The sequence below is a fragment of the Hyaena hyaena genome, unplaced genomic scaffold (assembly GCF_003009895.1).
Source record: "Hyaena hyaena isolate Hyena2069 unplaced genomic scaffold, ASM300989v1 scaffold_63, whole genome shotgun sequence".
Taxonomy (NCBI): domain Eukaryota; kingdom Metazoa; phylum Chordata; class Mammalia; order Carnivora; family Hyaenidae; genus Hyaena; species Hyaena hyaena.
In genome coordinates, this window is record NW_024080695.1 from 2,572,587 (window position 1) to 2,593,220 (window position 20,634).

Genomic DNA, 20,634 nt, shown 5'->3' on the forward strand with positions numbered 1-20,634 from the left:
CTTTCACTGCGGACACCCGCCCACGTGGCCATCTCGGGCCGGTCCTCTGTCCGCACCTCCCGCCTGCTGGTGCCCACGCGTGGTCTGCTGGGAGCGGAGGGCGGCTCGGCTTTGCTCTAGTTCCTGACACGTTGGTTAATGCAGGACATTTAACTGTAATTAAGCTTTAACTGTTACCCCTGGGAAAGGTGAGAAGTTCCCGGATTCACGCGACGCGCACAGGTGCGCAGTGAACCAAGTGTGGTAGGGGGTCGGCGCACACGTCGGCCGGTGCTGCCCCCCCTGCTGGGCGCCCGGCCCCTCTCCCACACACCCCTTCTCCTCCCACCTTCCCGGCCGCCCTCGCCGTGGTCTGGTCCCCGGGTCGGATGGCCACTCTCCCCACGGTCCCCACGCTGCAGGCGGCCGGCTTCCCAGGGCGCAGCCGTGGCCCTCGGGCGCCGTGACCTGTGTCCTTCCTCTCGCCCACTCAGGAATGGGAGCTGAAGAACGGGACGTAGAGCGCGGCGGGACGCCCCCCCCCCGTGGCCGCAGCGCAGGACGCGGGCGTTCGTGACCGAGCTCCGGCGCCGCCCCGCGCACCCTGCTACTGAACACGTCCCCCTTACGGAAACCTCTGTGACGCGGTGGTCTCCACCTCCGCCTGTCAAAGGGCAGAGAGGACGGAGGAGCCGTGGGAAACGGGGAGCTGTGCCTCTTCACCGGGCTCCGCGTGCGCTTCCGCCGGGGCCCCCCAGACCCAGACCCGGGCCCCTCGCGGGAGAGCGGCCGGGGTCCCGGCGTCCCTCCCCACGCGCCCGTCCCCCCTCGTCACCAGAGGCGGGCGCGTGACGAGCCTGTGCTGTGAAGCATCTTTTACCTTTCGTTGTCTTTTTTTTCTGGACAAATGCTTTTGTCACCGTGACGTGAAAAGCTGCCATTCTTTGTAAACTAAAAAAAATTTCTCTCTCTATTGTGTGTTGCACTTAGCTCTAAGGGTCTTTCAGAGATTCTGTATCTTGTTTTATTAATTATTTGTACTGCTTCTGGAAGGCGGCGGAGTGTGTCTGCCGCCTCACTCACGCGCGCTCTTGTCCCCTTGCCCGGCGCCCGGGCCCTGCCTGCCACTCAGAGCCCGCAGGCGCCTCGTAGGATGGCAGCGAAACTTCCACGCGCAGGGGTCCGGCCCCGTGACGGGGAAGCAGGTTCTGGGCGCCGCTCCCCCCCCCCCCCCCCCCCGCAGAACCACAGATCCCGCCGCTCGCAGGCCCAGAGCTGGGGACCCCGGGCGGCCCCCTGCACCCGTGTGGCGTTTCCAAGAACCGGGCCATCTGCTCTGTCCCCAGAGGGACCCTCTCAGGAATCCTCAGTTAGGGGGGTGCAGCTACCGATGGATAAAAGTAGGTCACCCCAGGGCCCCCCTGCAGACAGATTCGGGGGCACGAGCCACACCGCAGCGCTGCGGGCCTTGATCCCGAGCGAGCTTCCCACCACGTACGGGAGCGGCGGGCAGGAAACGGCTCCCGTGCTTCCCCCCAGGCGCCGCCGCGGCCCGTCCCGAGACGGCCCGCAGCAGGGCGTGAGCTGGTGCGGGGCCCCCGTCGCACCGTAGCAGGCGGAGACTCCTCTCCTCGGCACCCGGCGCATTCGGCCCCCCTGGGAAATCAAGGGTGGGGGGGTGCCCCTGAGAGCTCAGGGCCCATCTTCCCCGCATGGCTGTTGTCTGTGGGAAGCTGGACCGCCTTGCCTTCCTTGTATGAAGCTGAGTTTCTGTAAGAGCAAAAAGTTTGATCCAGCGTAGATTTTTGCTGCCTTCTGGTCAAATACAGTTTCTCAGCGTAAGGCACTCGGGCCACTCTGCTCGATGGCTGGCTTTGCCCGAGACAGCTGCCAGGTTACGGCCATCAGGAGGGAAAGTGTGCAGCCTGCACACCCGACCACGGCCAGCACAGCTGGGGAGACCCCAGGCGGCACAAACCCTTCTCCCCATGACTTTGCCCAAGGACACAGCCCGTCGGAGCCAGAGGCGGGGCTGGGACCCGGACCCTGGGCCTCACGCTCCTGACATCCACAGCTGGTGTCTGAAACGGCCAGGCTTTTAATTCACCCTCATAGCCATGAGCCCTTTAAAGGGGACGCCAGGCCTAGGCAGGTCCTGCATTCTGCGGAGCCGTTTGTGGGGGTCGCGGGGGCAAGGTGCCGATACGGGGCTCCTTTGATGCTGTGCGTTCCCCTCGACATCTTTAGATTTGGTCAGAAAGTTAGGTGAAGGGATTTGCTTCAAAGTAAGTTATTTATTTGTATATGTTCAATAAATAGAGTTTTTAATTTATATCTGTACATATTAGACCCACATTAGCCATCTTGTCAGAATCCCCGACAGTGGTGTCATGTGACCGCCCTCCGAGGGCACCCTAGGGCCGCGTGGGTGCCAGTCACGTCCCGCTGGAGAAGTCACCTTCCCTTCCAGGCGTCACCAGACCCATGACGGACGGTCCTGTTCAGGGAATGATGACCAACCCGTAGCAGGGTCCTGACCCCGAGTGGGAGGGACGTGGTGGCCCCACAGATGGGGCCAGCTCTGTGGTGACCGGCCACTTCCCCGAGAAGCCACCCCATCAGCCCGGGGCTCTGCATCTGGTCAGATGTCATCCACCTTCAAAACGCCCTCCATTTTTATGTGTTCGTGATGTTTGAAAGTCGCTCACCAGCCTTTTGCACAGGAACAAAATGGCCACCTCTGGTGTGGGCACAGGTGGGCGGCCATTTTTCCTTTGTTCACAGTTCGTAGAGGGTCCAGCAAGGCCGACAAGCCAGCCACGCCCTTGCCAGGCTTCCAGATGGTTCTGCCACTGAGTAAACCGTCTGGGTCTGCGGTGCGGTCCAGAAGGGCGTGGAGCTTTCTGGAAACTTCTCTGGGTGACCGTTTATACGCCACGGCTTAAACCCGTCTTGTCCCCCCCACCCCCCACCACCTCGTTCATTTGCACACTTCGGTGTTGCCAAGCCTGATCTTCTTCCGCATGCATTTCACTGTCTGGTTCCCAGACGCCCCAAGCTACTCCGATGGTTTGGAGATTTGTCACCTTTTGCAAAGTGTGTTCCGAGCAGTGTGTACCCTCAGCCCTGAAGGCCGCGCCCAGGAGACCCAGACTCGTTTCAGCCACAGCACCAATCGGGAACCCGCGTGCAGGTTTGCAGGGGGACGGCTGTGAGCGTGGGCGGCCTGGGCGTTGCGGGCAGGACCCATTTGTGGTCATGTCTTCTCCATCCAGAAGGGGATGGCGGCCGTCCCTGCGGGTGCTCGGGCCGGAAGCCGCCTCCTGGCCGCACACCTGCCGGCCACGTCCTGTGACACGGCCTCCCGAGGGGCCCAGGTGGCGTCGCTCACACTGCTTGCTGTTTGCCTCCCTTTTTTCTCTCTACGATAAGTTTTTAGTGGGGGAAAAATTTCCAGTCTGTGGTGTCATTTTAAAGAGCGATTACTGTTTTGTTCCTGTTGTCGTCGCCGGCCCCTCGCTGTCCCCGGGGTGGGCCCGGCTGATACTGTGAATACGTGAAGGTGAAGGACACCGCGTGCGAGCGTGGGCTCAGCCGGTCCCGCGGGAGCGTCCCCGGGCAGCTCGTCCGGAGCGAAGGCACGCGGGCTGCATGCGCCCCGGGAGTCGCCGGGCCCGCGACCCCCCCGCCCCGTCTTTCGTGCCCCAGTTCTGGCTGCGATCTTCCGGAACAGGCCGCCTTCCCACAGCGGGCACGTGTCCCCCGCGTTCCGAGCCATCGCGTGGAAGGTGCTTTGAACATGGGATCGTCTGATGGTGATTTTTAGGGACCAAAGGTGTTTTTAATATTTGTATTTGATTTCTAGCAAGAAAACAGTGACTTTAAATTTTAACACCAGCTTTCACATTATATTTAGCATTAATTGACCACGGCTGTAAGTTGTAAAATGTTTTCATATTAAGATTGTAATTATTTCCTACTGTATTTTTTAAAACAACGAAAGTCCTATTTAAAATTCTCTTTGGAAAAAAAGAAACAAACGTCAAAGATTTTTTTAAATATGTCGCCGGTGCCCATTTTAAATGATTGTAAATATATTTTCATTGTATTTCTCAATGTATTTAATTCATACAGTAAGAACTTTTATCAATGGAAGCTTCCAACGGAGATACCGGTTTTCAGGCCTTTCGCTCCATATTGTAGTAAATCACTTGAATTTTCTGCTTTACTAACCGAGTTTTCTACTGTTGCGCACGGCGCAGCGCACGGACTGGCGCCCCGCGGCGTGCCTCATTCGCGTGTCCTCAATAAAGCTGTACGCGTCCAGCAGCCTCTGCGACTCGCTCACTCGGTTTGCAGAGCCCACGGCCGCGGGGGCGAGTCGTCCACGGTCTCCAGGTGGGAGAGGAGGGTGAGAGGGAGCGGGTAAGGCAGGAGGTGGGCGCCGCGCCGTGTTGCTGTGCCCTCGGGGGCTCGCTCTCGCACACAGCCGGCCAGTGCGGGGCTGCGTGGACATGTCCGGCATCTCGGGGGACGGTGCGGCGGCTTCGAGGCCGCCGGGAGGGTGTGCGGGAGGGTCGTGGCCTCTACGTAGTTCAGCGAGGAGCGAGGCGACAGCAGGGCAGAGGGTGGAGAGCGGGCGCAGGGGCGGCTCGGGCTAAGGTGGGGGCAGGCAGTGGAAGGTGAGTCTAACCAGCGGCTGGAGAGACTGGAGACCCCCCCCCCCCACGCCCTGTGCAGAAGAGGGAGCCCGAGGCAGGCTGGCAGCGTGTGGAGGTGGACGTGCACCCCGCGCCCCCCCGCGGGGCACCGGGGCCTCCCAGTCTGAGCCCACAGATGAAGTCAACAACCCCCCCCCACCCCCGCCCGCCACTGCCGGGTGCCCGGGTCCGCCCAGACCTCTCCTTGACCCGGACCTGCCAAGGGGCTTGGCCTGCACGGGCAGGAGGCGGCCCCAGCTGCCAGGCCGGCCTGTCCCCAGACAGGACGCGGAGGGGCCGCCCTTGGCAGGGAGGTGAGGGTGGCCCGCTGGGGCGAAGTCTGTGGGACATCTGGCTCAACAAGCAGGGAGACCCCGGGTCGAGGGGTGCGCTGGGGTCCCACCCCGGGTCGAGAGGTGCGCTGGGGTCCCACCCCGGGTCGGGGGGTGCGCTGGAGTGGGTGCACGAGTGTGTGTGTGGGACCCATGGACGTCCGGGTGACCAAGCGCCCACCCAGACCCACCCTTCTGGGTCCGGAGCCGTCCCGGGTGCCTCCTTGCCCCGAACCGTCTCCCCGTGGGGGTGGGGGCTGGTCACGTCACAGGTGGAGAAAGGCCCCTTTCGTTCCCAGCCGACTTAGACGGAGGGGGTCCCAGCGTGCCCCGACCCCGTGTAACCGCACGCGGGAGCCGGGGACCAAGCCGCTCCCCCGGGCAGTCTGTCCCCGGGAGGTTTGGTAGGTCCGTCGTGTTGGCCGAGCCCTTTCTCCGGGCTCAAGCACAGACGTCACGTCCCGGTGGGCTGCCAGGCGAACAGCAAGCGCCGCTTTAATTTCTTTTAAAACTCAGCTGGAGCCCCCAGGGGTCTTGCCTTTGCTCTTCAAAACCACAGGGACGACTCCGGATGGTCATTCGTGTGCAATTTTGGGGAGCAGGCGACACGAAGACTCCCCAGCGTCCGTCAGGAGCCCAGCTCCTTAACGGGAAGCAGGGAGAGCATCAGCGGATGCCTGTGATCCAGAACTTGCACGATGGAAACTTCATCAGTTTTATGACGCTGTTAAAAATGGCTGTCTTTTCGTACAAAGGGACCAAATCGCCAGGAAGTGGGATGAGAGGGAGGAGGGGGTGCCCTGGGGGCTCAGTTCCGGCCGGGCCTGACCCCCGGGAGGCCTGGGGCCGCACACAGCGAGGGCTGCCTGCTTCCTGCCCTCAGATGGCCGGCCTCGCCCCTGCACACGCACACTGCCCTCCCGAGGGGGTCGCCGCACGTGTCCCTGCGACGGCAGGCCGGCCGGGGCAGCTGCAGCGGTGGGGGTCCCCGCGCCCCGGGTGGCTGTGCCTCGTCCTCCCAGAGTCCCACGGGCCATGGGAGCAGGCACCCCACGGGGCCCCGCACATCTGGGCCCAACAGTTGCTGCTGCACAGGCTCCCCTGAGCGCCCTCTGGGTCGTACTGGGCGCCGCGGGCACAGAGACGGCTTCGCTCTGCTGCCACCCTGGGCCACGCAGGCGGTGACGCGCGGGGAGGGAGCGCAGGCGGGCCGACACGTCCTGTGCCCACGGCTGCGGTGGACACGGGCGGAGCGGGGGACGTGGACGACGGCGAGGGTCACGGTTCCCACGGAGCTTCGCTTCCTGGGCGGTTTGGGCAACAGTGAAACAAAAACAGAAACAGCCTCGAAAGGCGCCAGCATTGAGGCCGAGGGAGGCCAGGGCACAGGCAGGAGGGGCGTCATGGGAGAGGGCAGGGCGCGGCGGGGGGAGCGCAGCCCACGGGGGGCCCTCCAGCCAGAGGGGGGTGGGCGGCGCCGTGCTTTCACCTGCTGGTCAGAGGAGACTCAGTCCAGCTTTGGCGACTACTGGGTCCCCGAGCAGGAAGTGGGGCGGTCAGCACCCCGTCGCCGTCAAGGAGCCCACAGCCGCGCCCGCGGAAGGGAAGACACGGTCCCCCCCACAAGCCGCCAGGGCTGAGCAGACCTCTCCCAGAGCCCCCGGGCTGACGTCTCTGAATTGCTCCCACCATGGGGTCCGCCCAAGGCTCCCCTGAAAGGGGGCTCCGGCACGTGCCGGATGCAAGGGGGTCCTGCTGGGTGGGGGGCTGCAAGCATGCGGGGCAGGGCGGCCGGAAAGGAGTTTCTGGTGGGGCTGGAAGGCACTGGAAGGTTCCAGGCAGGGAAGGGCAAGTCTCCAGCTCTGACGACTGTGCCATGCAGAACTGGCCACAGGAGGTGGCAGAGGCCGCAGGGAGGCCAGCCGGATGCACACACGACGCGTCTGTGTCCCCTACCCTCCCCGCCTGCGGGTGGGCGTCCCCCACGTTGCAGGGTCAGCCCGTCTTCTCGGGAAGTCTGAGGGTCCCCACGGCTGCCATGTGTGAGCTTCACGGTGGGACGAGGGTGAAGTCATGTGGGAACCAGACCAACTGCTGCATGCTAGGCAGGGGGTCCTGGGGGCCGGGGGGTCGGGGGACCGGGGGAGGTGGTGGGGTCAGGGGACCCCGGGGGTCCTGGGGGGGGTCAGGGGTCCCAGGAGGCTAGGGAGGGTTTGGGAGGTCCCAGGGGTCCAGAGGGGGTAAGGGGTCCCAGGGGGTGCCAGGGAAGTCGGGTCCTGGGCGGGGGGCTGGGGGTGTCAGGGGTCCCCAGGGGGCCGGGGGTGGGTTGGGGTCCTGGGGAGGCAGGGGGGCGGTGGGGCAGCAGCGCAGGGAGCAGGAGACAGAGCTGAGACGCGGGTCAGGCAGCTCCCTCCCCCACCTCTTCCGTCTGCCCCGCCCATGTCCGGCAAGTCCATCTAGACACTGATCTAGAATGTTCCACCACGTTTCAGCTATGCGTCTCCTGAGAACCTGTGTCCTTCCCATTCCTGGGGGCGGGCCCAGAGCTCGCTGTCCCTGTAGGAACTCTTCCCCCCACGGGAGCCTTGGGCCCCCCATCCCACCGCGTGCGGGGGCGCCGTGGGGAGCCACCGTCGGCGCTGATGAAACCGTAGAAGGCGCCCGAGCGGCAGGCCCTCACCCCTTCCCGCCCACCTTGTGACCCAGGAGGCTGCTCTGTTGACAGGGGTGTGTGGGGAGGTGCCGTCGCTCCTGCCCTGCCCCCGGTGTGCCCCCCACCTCCATCTCAGGAGCAGTGTACCCAGGACGACCCGGGGACCCCTCTCAACCCGGGGACCTCATGGTGTCATCCCCCCCCCCAGGCCCGTGGCTTTCGAGTCGCGTCCCTCTGGGTGTGGCTCTCCCACGGTTGCTCGTAAACACGTCCCCAGGGCTGGGGGCTCCCGAGGGGCACCCCGCTTCTGGATCTCTGCCGCCTGGTGCGGGGCTTGGCCTGGAGAAGCCGTTCAGAGACACCGCTGTGACAATGGTGCGGTGGCTGGTGACAATGACAGCCACACTCGTCCCGCTCTTGTCTGCGCTAGTCAACCCCGGGCTCGGCCGCCTGCCTCACGCACCTCGAGGAGCGGGTGCGGCCCGTCCTGAGCCCCTGAGGCTTTGCTGGAGCTGAACCCCCTTCTGCGCGGGTCCTGTTCTCCCCAGGACAGACGCCCCTGGGCGCGAATCATTCGTTCCTCTCACTCATTCCCCAGCTGGTGAGCACCCAGGGCGTCCAGGCCCTGCAGGCGGGGTGTGTGGGCCTCTCCATCATCCTGGACCCTCCCTCCACTCTTGAGGCAGAAGAGGGTGGTTGGCCCAGGGAACATTCCAGAAGGTGGCTAGTGGCTGCTGCTTGCAAGTCAGAGCTGAGGATAGGGGCTGTCTCCGCTCAGCCCTGTCCCCGAATTCCATGGAGCTAATGGGACCCCGGCTGCAGGGTCTGGGTGGCAGCTGGAACCTTCCAGGGACACGCGGGCCTGGCCTGTGCAGTGAGACGTGCACTGAGAATAACCAATCTCCGTGTCCCCAGGACCAAAGTGCGTGGACGGAACCAAACAAGTGCACTCGAGATGGGGGGGGGAGGGGTGTTACCAGGGTCCTCACCCCTCCCAGAGCTGCACGGGCCGCCCCCCCAGGACCCCATGTACCCGGGGCGCTGCAGCCCCTTGACCGAGTCTGAAATGCACGTTTCCACCTAACGCCCCAGTCGTACCTGCAGCAGAGACGCGCACTAGGAAGAGAAAGGTTCTCACCCTGGGGGGTCCGCGGACATCGGCTCCAACCCGAGGCGCATTCCCGGGGACCCCAAGGCCATGAGGCCACCAGCCAGTGCGGGGTGTATGGCGAGAGGTTATGGGTGGAGGAGGAGCCCCAGCCCGAGTCGCTCAGTGCGCCTGGTGTTACCGAGCCCTCCCCGTGATGGTCCCTGAGTCCCGCGCGCGTGGGAGGAAGGGCCCCGGGAGCCCCTTCCTGCTGAGATGGTAAACCTGGGCCATCCGAGTGGCTGCGACAACCGCCACCACGCAGGACCTGGAGGCTGCGGCCCGGGACGCCGACCACACCTCCACCCCCTCCTTCCGGTGGGCGACGGGCAGGCCCGCGAGGAGGGCGGGACACACGTGGCTGCCGTGGCATGTGGCCACTTGCTTTACGAGAATGAACACAGCTGCCAGCGCCCCGGGGGGGGGGGCCCTCCCGTTCTGCCCGCACAAGCGCAGGCCACGGCGAGCGAGCCCCTCGGCCTGGCGGGGACGGCAGCCCCCCTGCCCGGGCGAACCGGCCACCGTTTCCGTCCCCGGGGCGCCCGTCCACGCCGAGGGGGCCGCTGAGGAGAAAGCACCCGGTTCTCCAGGACCTTTGGTGAGACACGCACGTGCCACACCCCAAGTTCCGTGGCCGCCGGGTCCTAATCCTCTCGTGAGACGTTCCTCAGAGGGCGCGGCGGCCGCGGGCGCTGCCGTGAAGATCTCAGCTGCGGCCCCGAAGAGGGCGGCTGTCCCGAACTTGACCAGACCCTGGGGACCCTCCGGAAATCCCAGCACCGACCTCGCCGGGAGCGGCCGGGAAAACGGCTCCCGGGGCTCTCCCGGAGGGCCCCCCCCCCCCCCCCCCCCCCCGCCGGCCCTCGTCGGCCACACGAGTGCCTCGTGTCTGGTCTGGCACGTGCGTCTTGCGTCTCTGCGTCTCCTTGACCTTGCAGAGGGGACCTCAGCGCTGCCGGGTGACAGCAGACAATGGAGCGTCAGGGCAGCAGAGCACAGACACGGGGGCGCCCCGGGTCGGGACACTGACGCAGAGGTCGGGGGAGCCAGCCGAGCGGCGGCACCTCATCCCCGCAGCCGCCTGGGTTTCGGGCAGGTGCGCGGGGACGTTTCACTTCTGCTCTACATTTTTTTCTGAGTTTTTTTTTTTTTTTAATGTTTTATTTATTTCTGAGAGAGCGAGAGAGAGAGACAGCGTGAGCAGGGGAGGGTCAGAGAGAGAGGGAGTCACAGACTGAAACAGGCTCCAGGCTCTGAGCTGGCAGTCAGCACAGAGCCCGACGCGGGGCCCGAACCCACGAACCGCGAGATCATGACCTGAGCGGAAGCCGGCTGTTCACCCGACTGAGCCCCCAGGCGCCCCCACTTCTGCTCTACTTCACGTCCACGTTTACTTAGGCGACAGAGGCTCCCACGGCCCTTTCGCGCTGGACAACCACCCGCTGCCGTTGAGCCCCACTGGTTGACACTCAGATCCAGAACTTTCTTCTAGCTCCTTGACGACTGAAAGCCAGCCGGGCTGAGCCGCGGCCGGACCCCTGGCGACGCTGGTCTCCCCTCCCCTGGGCCACGTGCCTGCGAGCCACGCGTGAGGGACAAGCCCCCTCAAGCCTCCTGGTCAGGACGTGACCCCCCACCCTTCCAGCTCAGAAATGTGTGCATGGGGCGCCCGGGTGGCTCAGTCGGTTAAGCGTCCGACTTTCGCTCAGGTCATGATCTCGCGGTTCGTGGGTTCAGGCCCCGCGTCGGGCTCTGTGCTGACTGCCAGCTCGGAGCCTGGAGCCTGTTTCAGTCTGTGACTCCCTCTCTCTCTGACCCTCCCCTGCTCACGCTGTCTCTCTCTCTCTCTCTCTCCTAGAAATAAATAAAACATTTAAAAAAAAAAAAAAAAAGAAATGTGTGCGGACCCACCGCCCAGGGGCCTCCGCGGCCCTTCTGATCTGCTCACTCGGGGTTTTTCAGCTCAGTTTGTGCTGACCCCCCCCCCCCCCCCCCCGCCCCGCGCGCTCACAGCGTCTCTCACGTGACTTTATTCTCTCCATTCCCCGTGCCTTTGTTACCTGTTACAGACCCTCGACCGTCACCATCAAGGGTCACCGCTCGCTGCCCCCGGTGCGAGTTCTGGTCTCCACTGACCTGCCTGAGCGCCTGATCCCGGCGCCTTCTCTCTGAACCCACAGGGCAGCCTTCCCCCCGCCTCGGCTGGGCCGTCCGCCCGGCTCTCCCTTCCAGGTACTCCTTCTTGAGGGAGGAGTGCTCCCTCCAGACCAGGCGCTTCCCGGTTCGCGAGCCGAGTCCCGGCTCCCCCCACCCGCCCCCCCGATAGGCGGAGCCCCAGACAGATCACCCCCAGGACTGAGGCAGGGTCCTCTCTGATCCCCACACTCTGGCGTTAAGGCTGCAACACAAAGGTTTACTTCTGCATCATCATCAGCCTTCTGTGGCTGCTCTCTGTCCCCAGTGTAGGGACGAATAGTGGCCCCAACTCTGGCTTGGGGGGAGGGGAGGGGAGCATGTGACTCATGACCAGGAAGTGAGCTACAGGGATTCCCTCTGGGAATGGCCATGTGACCCGATCAGCACCTCTAGACTTTAGGAGACGAAGATGCGAAGTCTGGAGCTCCTGCAGCCATTTTGTGACCTGAGGACAATGTTGTCTGTGTCCCGACACCTGCGCAGTGGAAAGTGGCTGGGAGAAACAGCCACACCAGAAGTTTTCCACAGAACTCTGTGACTCAGATCCCCAGTGGAGCCTCCTCACTGCTAGGAATTTTACGACCTTGCTCGGCGAATCCACTTTCTCACTCTCCCGGATGACAGTTTCACCCCTTCTCCTGCTTCCCTGAGCCCCCTTTTCCCGCCTCACTTATTCCCTGCAAACACAGAGCAGGTGGAAGGGGAGCTGCAAAGCCCGGTGCCGCTGTGCCTCCTGGTCCCGCCGGTGCCGGCCCTCCGCTCAGACTTGGGAACGGCCCTGCCATCACCGCCCCGACACACCGTCCGTCTCCCCTGCTCCCCTTGCTCTTTCCCATCCTCACGTCTTCAGGAAGCGTCCCCCACCCTCACTCTGCACACAGCTGCCGTCCCGATTCTCCACGGAGTCCCCAGAAAATTCCAGAAACTTTACTATAGACACCGGCTGTCTAGCTCCTCGCCTTGGGTGATTTCCTCGCAGGCACGTGTCCTCGCGCCGCCGAGAAGCCCTCCGTCTGGCCGCTGGCACTGGCCGTGGCCCGCCCGCGCCCTCTCTGCAGGAGCTGTGTGGTCACGCAGGCTGGCGGCTCCCAGGGATGCCCGCTGGGGGCGGACGCGGCTTCTGTGGCCTTGCGGCCCTTGGCCGGGGGTGGGGCTGCTGGGGGCGGGGTTTGTGGAACCTACCTGGGGGCTGTCATTACTGCGCTCACTTTGTCCCCGTCACCCTCTGACGCGTCCGCGGCCAGAATGCTGTCGGATTGTGAGCGGAGCTGAGCGTCTGGGCCATAACCATGTGAGCTGCTGACGGCGCGAACGACCCTGTTTCCCAGCCCCGAGCCAGGGCGCGTTCTAGAATGAGTGCCGGAGGGCTGAGGGCCGAGCCGGAACGGGCTGTGGTTAACCATCCACTACAGCGCCCGCCCTGCGTGTGCCGGCGGGTTACGGGCTGCGCCCTTGGCGCCTGGAGCGAGTCTGAGCTCACTGGGCCGCAGGAGCCACCGTGTCTCGCGGGCAGCAGGTGGTCACAGCAGTGAGGTGTCTGGAAGCCAGCGGGTCCCCCAGGAGACACGGGGGCTGTGCCGGGCGTGGGGCCGCGGCTGCCAGCCTGGGGGTACCGGCCTGTGGGGACCAGAGCGCTTGGCGAGCCTTCCAGCAAACCGTGGCTCCTGGGGCGTCTGTGTGTCTGAGGCACGTTGGGGTGCGCAGGGGTGGCGCTGTGGCTGCCAGGGTCCCCCCCCCTGCATAAGCAGGCGGTGCCCTGGGAACCAAGCTCTGGGGGGGGGTGCCTCCCTGCCCCGCGGCCCACAGCCTGACCTCAGGGCCACCCCCGTGGCCATCGCCCCGCCGTCCTGTGGAGGCGTCCTTTCTTGAAGCGCCCATGACGCCGGGGGTGCGAGCTCGCCGTGTTTGAGGCGCCTGCGCCCGGGCAAAGCAAGGGAGTAGGGTTGCCAGGTCCCCGCCTGTGCCCTGCTCTGCTGCCCGGACGCAGCCTCAGCCTCGCTGCCTTCTGGAAACGGGCTGTGGCCACGGGGCAGGAAGCTGGGGCAGGTTTCCACGTCTCTGAAAGGAAGGGCGTCGAAGGAGGGCAGGTCCGGCCTCTGGGCCCCTCAGAGACAAGCCAGATGGCACTTTAGGGGATGAAGAGACAGGGGCACCTGCGTGGCTGTCGGTTAGGCATCCGACTTCGGCTCAGGTCATGATCTCACGGTTTGTGGGTTCGAGCCCCACGGCGGGCTCTGTGCTGACAGCTCAGAGCCTGGAGCTGCTTCGGATTCTGTCTCCCTCTCTCGGCCCCTCCCCCCTCCCCTGCTCACACTCTCTCAAAAATGAATTTAAAAAAAAAATAGACAGACGGTTGGCCCAGTCGTGTGCTCTGTTGTGCTGTCCACCTCCTGGCTCTCAACCTCCCTGGGCCTCTGCTCCCCATCTGGCAAATGGGCTGATGCTTCCAGGCCCTTCTGACGGCCTTGAACTCTGTGTGTAAGGACCTTAAACGCTGCCGGGGAGAATCGTTGCTTAGCAGGCGGCGTGATCCTAATCCAGTGACCGAGAAGGTTACGGTCATCTCCACCTGCCCCAGCGTTAGGGACCGTCCCTGGCCCCTCTCCCGGGGCCCCGAGACCACAATTCTAGCAGCCTGGGTGTGTGTTCAGGGAAGAGTTGAATAACAGCTTCATAATAAGGCAAAGGCTGATTACATTCATTTAATATGTTAAAAGCATCACAAATGATTTATTGATTTTTAAAAAGGAAAAATAAGAAAGAATTTTTCGCATCCTTGTTACGTTATGTCCCAAGTATGGGCACAGCCCAGACCGCACCTCCCCCAGGCGCCCGGCCGCACACACCTGTGCAGCAAATTCGTGGAACCGCAATGTATAACCCGGGAACCCACAGACCTACTTGCGGATCTATATGGTTATGGGGATGGAAAAGTATACGGTTATGTCAGATGCCGCCTTATCCCCAGGCTCTGGGGTCCACACTCTCAAAATACTCTGAATAGAAAGAATAACATAAAATACAAGAAAAACACAAATAACTAAGGGGAACAAAAACCTGACCCAAACAGCAGAGAGAATGAAGGTGAGTGGTCAAGGAAGGTCAGAGGGGTAGTCACCTGCAGGCACTGGTGAGCTAGGCGGGGGGAACTGTGTCCAGGGGACTCATGCTGACCTTGACCTTGGCTCTGGGTGGTGCTGACAGGTGTCTGACCCTGTGTTTCTGATGCTCAATGGGGCGGGCAGGGTGGGGGTGGCCGGTGGGACACAGGGCTCCCTAAGGTGTGTCTGAAGGCTGCAAACAGGCTGGGGGGGGGTGGTGGCAAACGTCCAGAGAGTCCCAGCCGGGGATCCCACACCCCCTGTCCCTGGGCTCCAGCCCTTCCCCAGGGTGACCTTGGGGGGGAGGGCTCAGGAGCCCCAGCAGGTGGGCAGGCGGCCTGGGGAGAAGGATGCCCCCACCACCTGGTGGGTGACACACAGGGACCCCTTCCTCCTCGTGGTCCCAAAGACCCTATTTGTGACACACAAAGACTGAGGGACTCCTGTGTGTGGGGGGGGCTGTTGTGGGTGTGAGGGCTCATCTGGGGGTCTCCCCTGCCCCCCAGGCTTCAGTCTGCACTCAACACCAGCCAGTGAGCTGCTAGCCCGGGCCCTGGGGTCCCCACCTCCTAGGGGAGGACCCTGGGCGGCCGAGAGCCCTGCCTGGGACGGAAGCTGGGGGCAGGGATGAGGAGGGCGGGATTGGAGAGGGTGGAGGAGGGAGAATAAAGGAGCGGGGGAGGGCTGGAGGGAGGAGAATACTGACTTCCGGTTTCAAGGCAAAAGGTGAACCCCCCACCCCCACCCCATATATTCACACGTAGACTTCGGCTAGTCCCTGATTCTAGGCATCTGTGACTGAGTGGACTCACTGCACCGGGGCACAGAGGGCTGGTCCCTGGGGCACCTCTGCCACTGTCTTGCTGTGTGACTTTGGTAAAGTCACCCCCTCTGGGCCTCAATTTCTCCATCTTCAAAATGAAGGAGGGGCACACTCCTAGGGGGCCCCTTCAGTTCTGCCATCTGGAAACCTCTTCTGGTCCCCGGCTCCTACCCGGGTTCGCCCAGCTGTAAGGAAGCACGGGGCCCTCCTTCTCCCGGGGGCCCCCCCCGCCAGGCCCCGGGCCGAGGGGAGGCAGAGACCCCGGCGGGGAGGGGGCGGGGCAGGGAGCCTGCGGAGCCTGCCACCTGCTGGCTGGCTGCAGAAGTGCAGGCCCCGGGCCCCAGGGGGCAAAGCCGTCAGAGCATCTGTCCCTCTGGACCCCCGGGGCGGGGGATGGAGGCAGAGGGGCCGAGCTGGCCACTAAAAGAAGGGACCCGAGAAGGGGGGCTCTGACAAAGCAACCCAGATGGCTGCAGCCTGACCACAGAGCGAAAAGCTGAACCCCCACCCCCGGAACGCAAACGGCTACCTAAAGAGGTATTTACATTATCTGCAGTTTAGAAAGAGGCGGACAGCGGAGCGTTAGGAGGCCGGGGCAGGGGTGGGGTCTGGGTCACAGGCTTTCTGGACTGTGCAGGGGCGGCCCCCGCAGAGGGAGGCCATGCAGGTAGGAGCCGCCCTCCTCGGGGTTATGAAGACAGACAGCAGGGCTCCGGGGTCCCCGTGCGGGGACAGGGGCCCCCGGGGCAGAGTGACGGGCATCGCACCTCCCCGTCTCCAGGGTGGCCGGGCCTCGGGGCGTGGAGCCGCCGGAGCAGCCACGCGGGGTCCGGGGACAGAGAAGTGCCCAGTCGGGCTGGGAGCGGCAGGTGGCGCCGTGGGCCGGGTGTCCGGGGGGTCGGGGGTCCGGCCCCCCCGTGCGGGCGTGAGCTGAGGGGAGGGGGCATCTGTCGCTGGAGGAGGCGGCGCGCCCGCAGGTCTCTGAGGGGCCGCGGGTCCCAGCACCGGCGCGGAGGAGCGTGTCCGGGGCGCGGGCCGCAGGGGACATCAGCTCACCAGGTAGCTGTGCATCTCTCGGGAGTTGATGCTCAGGACCACGCCAGAGTGGTTCCCTGGGAAGCAGACACGGCACCCGTGAGCACGCCCCCGCCCCTGCAGAGGGCGCGGGGGGCCTGCGGGGCCTCCATGCGGGGCGCCTCCCGCGGTTCCTCCTGCCGTGCGGGGCGGTGCCTGGATGCGGGGCAGTGGGGGTCTCTCCGCGTCCTGGGTGTGTCGCAGGGTGGGCTCCCCGGCGCCGTCCCCAGCAGCGGGCCCGGCAGGCCTCGGGAGGTGAGGCCAAGGCCAGCGGCCACGCGCCGCCACGCCCACTGACCTGCGCCGGGGCGGCCGGCCTGCGGCAGCAGGGGCACGCGGGAGGGGCAGCGCCCCCTCCTGGCAGCGGGCGCTGTGGGGCGCAGCGTGAGCGGAGGAGAGAGAAGGGGCGCCGTGACTCAGATCGCAGACCTGGGGGCGGGGGCGGGGGTGTCCTGCTGCGTCACGTGACCAGGGGACGGAATCCCCGCCCCGTGGGGGAGGGGAGGGGGCCACCCTGGAGCTGCCAGCGAGCCGCTCCCGCCACGTCCTGGGGGGGTCCGGTGCTCAGGGAGAGGGTGGCTGCGGGTCTGGGGGCTCACGAGCCCGACTTGCTGGGCGAGACCCTCATCGGGGTCCGTCACCTTGCTTTGGCTAGGCCCGCCGCGGGGAAATGCACCTGGCGCATACTAAGTGCTCCCTTAAAATAACCTGCGAGTAGTCTGCTCTGAATTGTTCTTCAGGAGAGTGACAGCAGACACACGCCACAGGCAGGCGACCAGAGCCCGGGTCTTCCCGGGACACCCGCGCCCTGCGTCCAAGCTTGGGAAGCCCCGGGCCTCTCCCGGACTCTGCAGGTGACGGCTTGCAGGCCACCTGCGGCAGGTGGGGACGGGCTATGTGGGAGGCAGCCGAGCCCCTGGCGGGAGAGGCCGGTGGAGGGGTCTTTGGGGCGGCGCAGGGGTGCACCCCCAGCCTGGGGGTTGCGGTGGGGGGAAGGGAGGGCACAGGCTTCGGAGCCGCGGAGCTGGGCTCAAATCCAGTTCTTATCAGCTAAGCGACCGCTCTCAATCTCAGCTATTTTATCTGCCAATGGCCACGCTGCTGGGGCTGCCTCACCCAGGTCCCTCAGCCCCGGCCAGGGCTCAGGACACGGAGCTGTCACCCGTCCCAGGAAGGGGCAGGGCAGCGCTCCTGGGGACCACGGCTCCGCTGGCAGATGTGGGAGATGACTGGCCGTCCCACAGACGGGCCCCTGCGGCGGACGGGGGAAGGAGAAAGGCAGGGGTCGCCTCCCCGGCCACTCTACGCGGAAACTGAAAGACACAGGCTTAGGGGGCTGGCCGGCCTGGGTTCAGATGCGACGTCAGCCACCTGGGTGCTGAGCCACCTGGGTGAATGACTTCACCTCTTGGAGCCCCGTCTTCAACCACTTAAAAAGTGGGACACCGATTTCCACCTGTCCCAGCTCTGAAGGGCAGGACAGACACGGCAGGAGAGGACAGGGTGTCAACCTGTGGTGACAGCGACACCCTCGGGGCGTCTTCCCAGCAGCTGTGCTCTGGCTGCTGGCCTGGGGGACGCGGGGGCCGGCCACCGAGAGTGGGGGCACAGGCAGGAGCTGCTGAAGGCCCGAGCCAAGCGCCCACGGCCGACAGGGAGCCTGGAGGTGACTCCACGCCAGCACCAGGCAGGCAGAAGCGGGGAGAGCCGTGCGCCATGGCCGGTGACGGGCCAGGCGCCCAGGACACCGCCGGAGCCAGAGCACTTTGTAAGCTGTGAAGTGCAGGGCACTGGCGGCGGTGCCCGTGTGCACATGCCGCCGAATCCTCATTTCCAGTGAAGAGGACGGCTGGGGGCACCGGGGGGCACCGGGGAGAGGCCACCGACGTCCCGAGAACAGTCGGCTTCCCCGAGGGGCCCCCAGCGGGGCTGGGCCGGGTGCTCGGGCTGCCAGACGTGGTGGCAGGGACACGGAGCCACCGACCCTGGCCCTGGGTCCTGAGTGCTTGGCTGGCCAGAGGCAGGGGCCCGCAGGGGGGTGGGGAGGCGGGTTTTCGGGACGGGCGTTACCCAGAGTCTGCGAGTCGGGATCACATCTATAAACCCCTCACCCTGGATGGCGCTCTGGACGCCCTGGCTGTGGCTCACGGGGCTCGTCATCTCCTGCTCCTTCTCATTGTGCATCTGGGCGTACACGGTCCTGCCCGGGCGTTTCCTGCGGAGCAGAGGCGGGGCTCAGGGCGCGGCCCAGGCCGTCTGCCCCCAGGGCCCCCAGACGGCTGGGCCCCGGAGCGTTCTCGAGAGTGGTGCAGACAGTGCTCCTGTGTCTCATCTCCTGTCCTATCTCTGCTCCGAACCACCGCCTCCAGGAAGCCCTCCCTCCTGTGAGCTCTGCAGCCCTGGACTCCCCCCTGCCCCAGGGCACGGGTGCTCAGGGTCTGTCTCCCTTGGGACCTACACTGAGGTCATATTGCACCTGGGGGCGGGGGGGTATCTTACTGTCCTGTAGTCCCCCGTCATCGGGCGTCTCCAGGTCAGCAGGGTCCTGGGCTGACTGGGTTGGTGGGACATGCATTCCCGGGAGACCCAGGACGCTGACCTGGCTCTGAGAGGCTCCTGCCGAGTCCTGCCCGGTCCCAGGACTGTGCTCGCTCTATTTCCTGTCCCTCCGGGGCCAAAGGGGGAGGAGACTGTGGGCACAGCCCCTTCTGCCTCAGCTGGGCCTTGGCTCAGGCTCCCCCGGCCAGGCTCCTTCATGTTCAATGTCTAGTTAGCCTGAGCGAAACCCGGGAGGGGCCCGTGGTCCCGGGAAAGAGCCCGGGGTCCGAGCAGAAGAGCCCGCGGTCAGAGGGGAAGAGCAGGCTCTCTCAGACGCCGCTCCCCAAGCCCCGCCCATTCTGTAGGAATGCCCGGATGGCAGGTGCACCTTCAGGCCTCCGGGCTGGGCCAGACCCTGTGACCGGTTCTGTCCACTGAGGATGAATAAAGGTGGCACATGTCGCCTCCAGGCTGAAACACTTAAGGTGTGACTTGGTCCTTCCAGAACTCTCTTCCCCCTGCTGGGCCTCCTGCATCTGGAAATGGCCCTGCCCCCGAGCCACTCCCGGAAGCTAGCCACTCCCAGCCCCAGGGGACAGCACTATAGAGAAGTCAGCCTTCGGTGACGGTGAGCCCCTGAGCTGCCGGGGCTGTTTGTTACGGAGCTGAGCCCAGCCCACACTGACTGCTACACCGCCAGGAGCTGAGCCAGCTCCCGGGACCCCCACAGGCTGTCGGAGCCTCAGGCCTCAGGACCAGCGAGGCTGCCCAGCACCAGTCTGCTCAGCTCGCCTTCCTTGCTGAGCTGGTGCGCTGAGGGGGGACACCCGTCCCCCCCAACGCTTCGCTGTTTCCATGGCAACCCCACGCTCATGGTGAGTTCAGGAAGAGCCCTCAGGGTGCCAGGCAGTGGGCCGGCACCTCACCCCTGAGTGGGGCACCTTCGGGGCCCTCCCGGGGCCCTCCGTCCTCCTCCCATCCCCATCCTCTGGGGACCCTTATGTCGAGCTGTTTGTGGAGCTGCTATCTGGTCCTCAGGGGGGTCTGAGGAACACAGTTAATGAGGCCGGAATTCTGTCCCTCCCGTGGCCTTGACCCACCAACCCCGCCCTGGACAAAGTCCACATGACACCCACATCCATGCTGACGTCCAAGGGGAAAGAGAAATGGGTGGGGGGGCACCCAGCCGCTGGCCTCCTGCAGCTCCAGCTCAGAGAGGTGCCCCGCTGCCGTCCCTGCAGCCGGACACTCATCCCCCCGCCCACCCCCACCCCCGTCTCGGGCCAGGGGTCGGAGGTCCTGACCCTCCCCCTCTCCCCTCCCTTCCTCCTCCTTCCTCTCATCTCTTTCTTCCCCTCTTCCCCCCGCCCTGCCTCTTCCTCCTTCTCATTCTCTTCTTTTCCTCCTCCCCATCCCTCACTCCCTCCTTCTCAGTCCCCTCCCACAGATGAGGAAGTCGAGGCAGGCCCCCCAGGGCGATCCCGGGAGCCCACGGACAGCAGGAGAGACTTGCAAGTCTCTCCTTTTTCATTTAATCTCTGCAAATATACAGGACGCCAGATCCCCCCCACCCATGAGCGGCAGAGGGGGGCTGGCAGGATGCTTGCTCTTCACATCCTTGGGAGAACTAGCGTGCCCATTCCACAGATCTGGAAGTCGAGGCTCTGAGCAAGTCCCACCTGGCCTGGCCACACCTCCATGGCCCGTCTTTGGGGGAACTTAAGCACTGCAGCCCTTGGCACAGTGGGGGACAATGAGAAGGGGGTGGTGGGGGGAGCAGGGACGCCCTTTCACTAGGGGGGGCGGATGCTGGGAGGTGGCCCTGTGTGCCTCCAGGTAAGTACCAGGCCCCCTCCCGGCGGAGCCTCGACTGTTCTGTGTGTGCAGCCTGGTACCCGTGTGGATGGTGGGCCCCGGGCCAGCACCACGGACAGCGGGCGTCAGGCAGCCTTGAGGCCAAGAGCAGACAGACTCTGACCAGGAAATCACAGGGACCATCAGAATAAAGTCGGCAGCTCTCCACGTGGCCCCACATCACACCGTGGAGGCAGAGGGGGCGTGAACCTGCCTCTCAATGGGTCAAGTGCATCT

General features: G+C 64.8%; 2 protein-coding genes across 3 annotated transcripts in view; one reads left to right on the plus strand and one right to left on the minus strand.

Moving 5' to 3' along the window:
* AFAP1 (actin filament associated protein 1) overlaps positions 1-4,311 on the plus strand; it is a 134,962-nt gene extending 130,651 nt beyond the window's left edge. For both annotated transcript variants that reach the window (XM_039232087.1, XM_039232086.1), the window contains one exon: positions 474-4,311. In XM_039232087.1, coding sequence (XP_039088018.1) covers positions 474-500 — 27 coding nt within the window. In that variant the 3' untranslated portion in view covers positions 501-4,311. The remainder of the gene's footprint in view (positions 1-473) is intronic.
* A 9,383-nt stretch (positions 4,312-13,694) lies between these two features.
* The window catches only part of SORCS2 (sortilin related VPS10 domain containing receptor 2), a 410,780-nt gene continuing 403,840 nt past the window's right edge, over positions 13,695-20,634 (minus strand). Inside the window, exons 26-27 of the mRNA XM_039232113.1 lie at positions 18,117-18,220; positions 13,695-16,043 (exon numbers count right to left, since the gene is read on the minus strand). Coding sequence (XP_039088044.1) covers positions 15,979-16,043; positions 18,117-18,220 — 169 coding nt within the window. The 3' untranslated portion in view covers positions 13,695-15,978. The remainder of the gene's footprint in view (positions 16,044-18,116; positions 18,221-20,634) is intronic.